This window comes from Galeopterus variegatus, unplaced genomic scaffold, assembly GCF_000696425.1.
Source record: "Galeopterus variegatus unplaced genomic scaffold, G_variegatus-3.0.2 Scaffold3679, whole genome shotgun sequence".
NCBI lineage: Eukaryota > Metazoa > Chordata > Mammalia > Dermoptera > Cynocephalidae > Galeopterus > Galeopterus variegatus.
In genome coordinates, this window is record NW_007729790.1 from 183,785 (window position 1) to 185,421 (window position 1,637).

General features: G+C 33.8%; 1 protein-coding gene across 1 annotated transcript in view; it reads left to right on the forward strand.

The window, feature by feature from the left end:
* The first annotated feature begins 319 nt into the window (after nt 1-319).
* Nucleotides 320-1,637, forward strand: part of LOC103601319 (collagen alpha-1(III) chain-like) — a 20,630-nt gene continuing 19,312 nt past the window's right edge. The window contains exon 1 of the mRNA XM_008585706.1: nt 320-505. Coding sequence (XP_008583928.1) covers nt 427-505 — 79 coding nt within the window. The 5' untranslated portion in view covers nt 320-426. The remainder of the gene's footprint in view (nt 506-1,637) is intronic.

A 1,637-nucleotide genomic window follows, 5' to 3' on the forward strand; every position in this document is an offset into this window, starting at 1 on the left:
AAAAAAAACATACATTTAATTCTTATATATTAAAACACAAGGCAGAGCATTTCTATGTATGTTCTTAAGTTTTACAGACCTATCTGTGATAATAAAATATGTAACAACTTATACATAAGCAGATGAACACAAGCTCCAGATGTGCTATTTTTCTTATTCTGGGTTGTGTCTTCTATAAGGGAAAAAGAAATATTAATCATTTCTTTTACTGCTAAGGGGATGGGTGCTGCTCTCATATTTCAGAAAGGGGCTGGAAAGTAAAGGAAGCCAAACTTTTTCCTATTTAAGGCCAAAGCAAAGGAATCTCAGTGGCTGAGTTTTATGACGGGCCCGGTGCTGAAGGGCAGGGAACAACTGATGGTGCTACTTTGAACTGCTTTTCTTTTCTCCTTTTTGCACAAAGAGTCTCATGTCTGATATTTAGACATGATGAGCTTTGTGCAAAAGGGGACCTGGTTACTTCTCGCTCTGCTTCATCCCACTGTTATTTTGGCACAACAGGAAGGTGAGTAGGTACTGATTTCATGAAACTTTATGGGGTTTTTGTCTTTATGTCTCTCACAAAGAGGTGTAACGGGGGGGCAATCAACCTCCTAACTGATAATTTCCTATATAACCTTCCAATTGTAAAATGTTGAACTGACCATAATTGTNACAGAGATTTTCTTGTACTAACTTGTTTTCATGTTAAAGGCACTGGGAACTTTCTAAAATGGCTTTTAAAAGTTCCACTCCTGGAGTGCTAACATCTTGGAATGCTTCCCTAGGCAGTCTGGAAGTTATTGGTCTCCTGTAATAATTTTATGTTCTCCTTTGTATAATAATTTTATGTTCTCCTTTGTGTGCTGGATTCTTCATAAAGACAGAGTATTGAGTATTGTTTTCTCTATAAGATAATGCATTTAAAAAATAGCATGCATTAACAAGAGTCTAACAGAAGATACTGCATATTATTAGAATCTTTGAATTTATTTCTGTAAAATGGCAACAAGGTAATATCTATCAACATTCTTTACACGGGTTCAAACTGCTAAAAAGATTTCATCGTTCCTGTTTTTATTTTGTTTCAAGCACTTACATAGTTGATTAATCCGTATTTCCATTTTCCACATATTCTACATTTTCACTGCATTTCCATTAACGAACAGAATATTTTTAAAAATGTTTTCAACAGGCATGTTTTGACTTAACTGCAAACAACGTATAGACACTAGTACTTTTCACTTCAGAGAGCTGGTTTGCTATATTTTGTAATAAGAGCATGCAATGGTTTTCATGTTCTAATTTCTCTGCCCCCAAATACACATTTGTCTCATTATTTATATGAAAATATTTCTTTTAATTCTTGTGTTCCTCATAGTTAGAAGAATACTAGACTAACTGGAGTACAAACTTTCATATTTCTGTGAAATAAATCAAATACTTATTTTTAAGTATTTAAATGCTAAATGTAAAGATAGCTAGAAGAAATTATTAGATGTCAGTTTCTATTTGCACTTAATTAAACATGTTTACATTTAAACCCATAGTTTTTGCAAATATGGTATATGGGAATTAGCTTTTTTGTTTGTAATAGCAAATATCTTTGGTGTCCTCACAGGTAATACATGTAAGTTGTGGGGGGGGGGGGGGGGGAA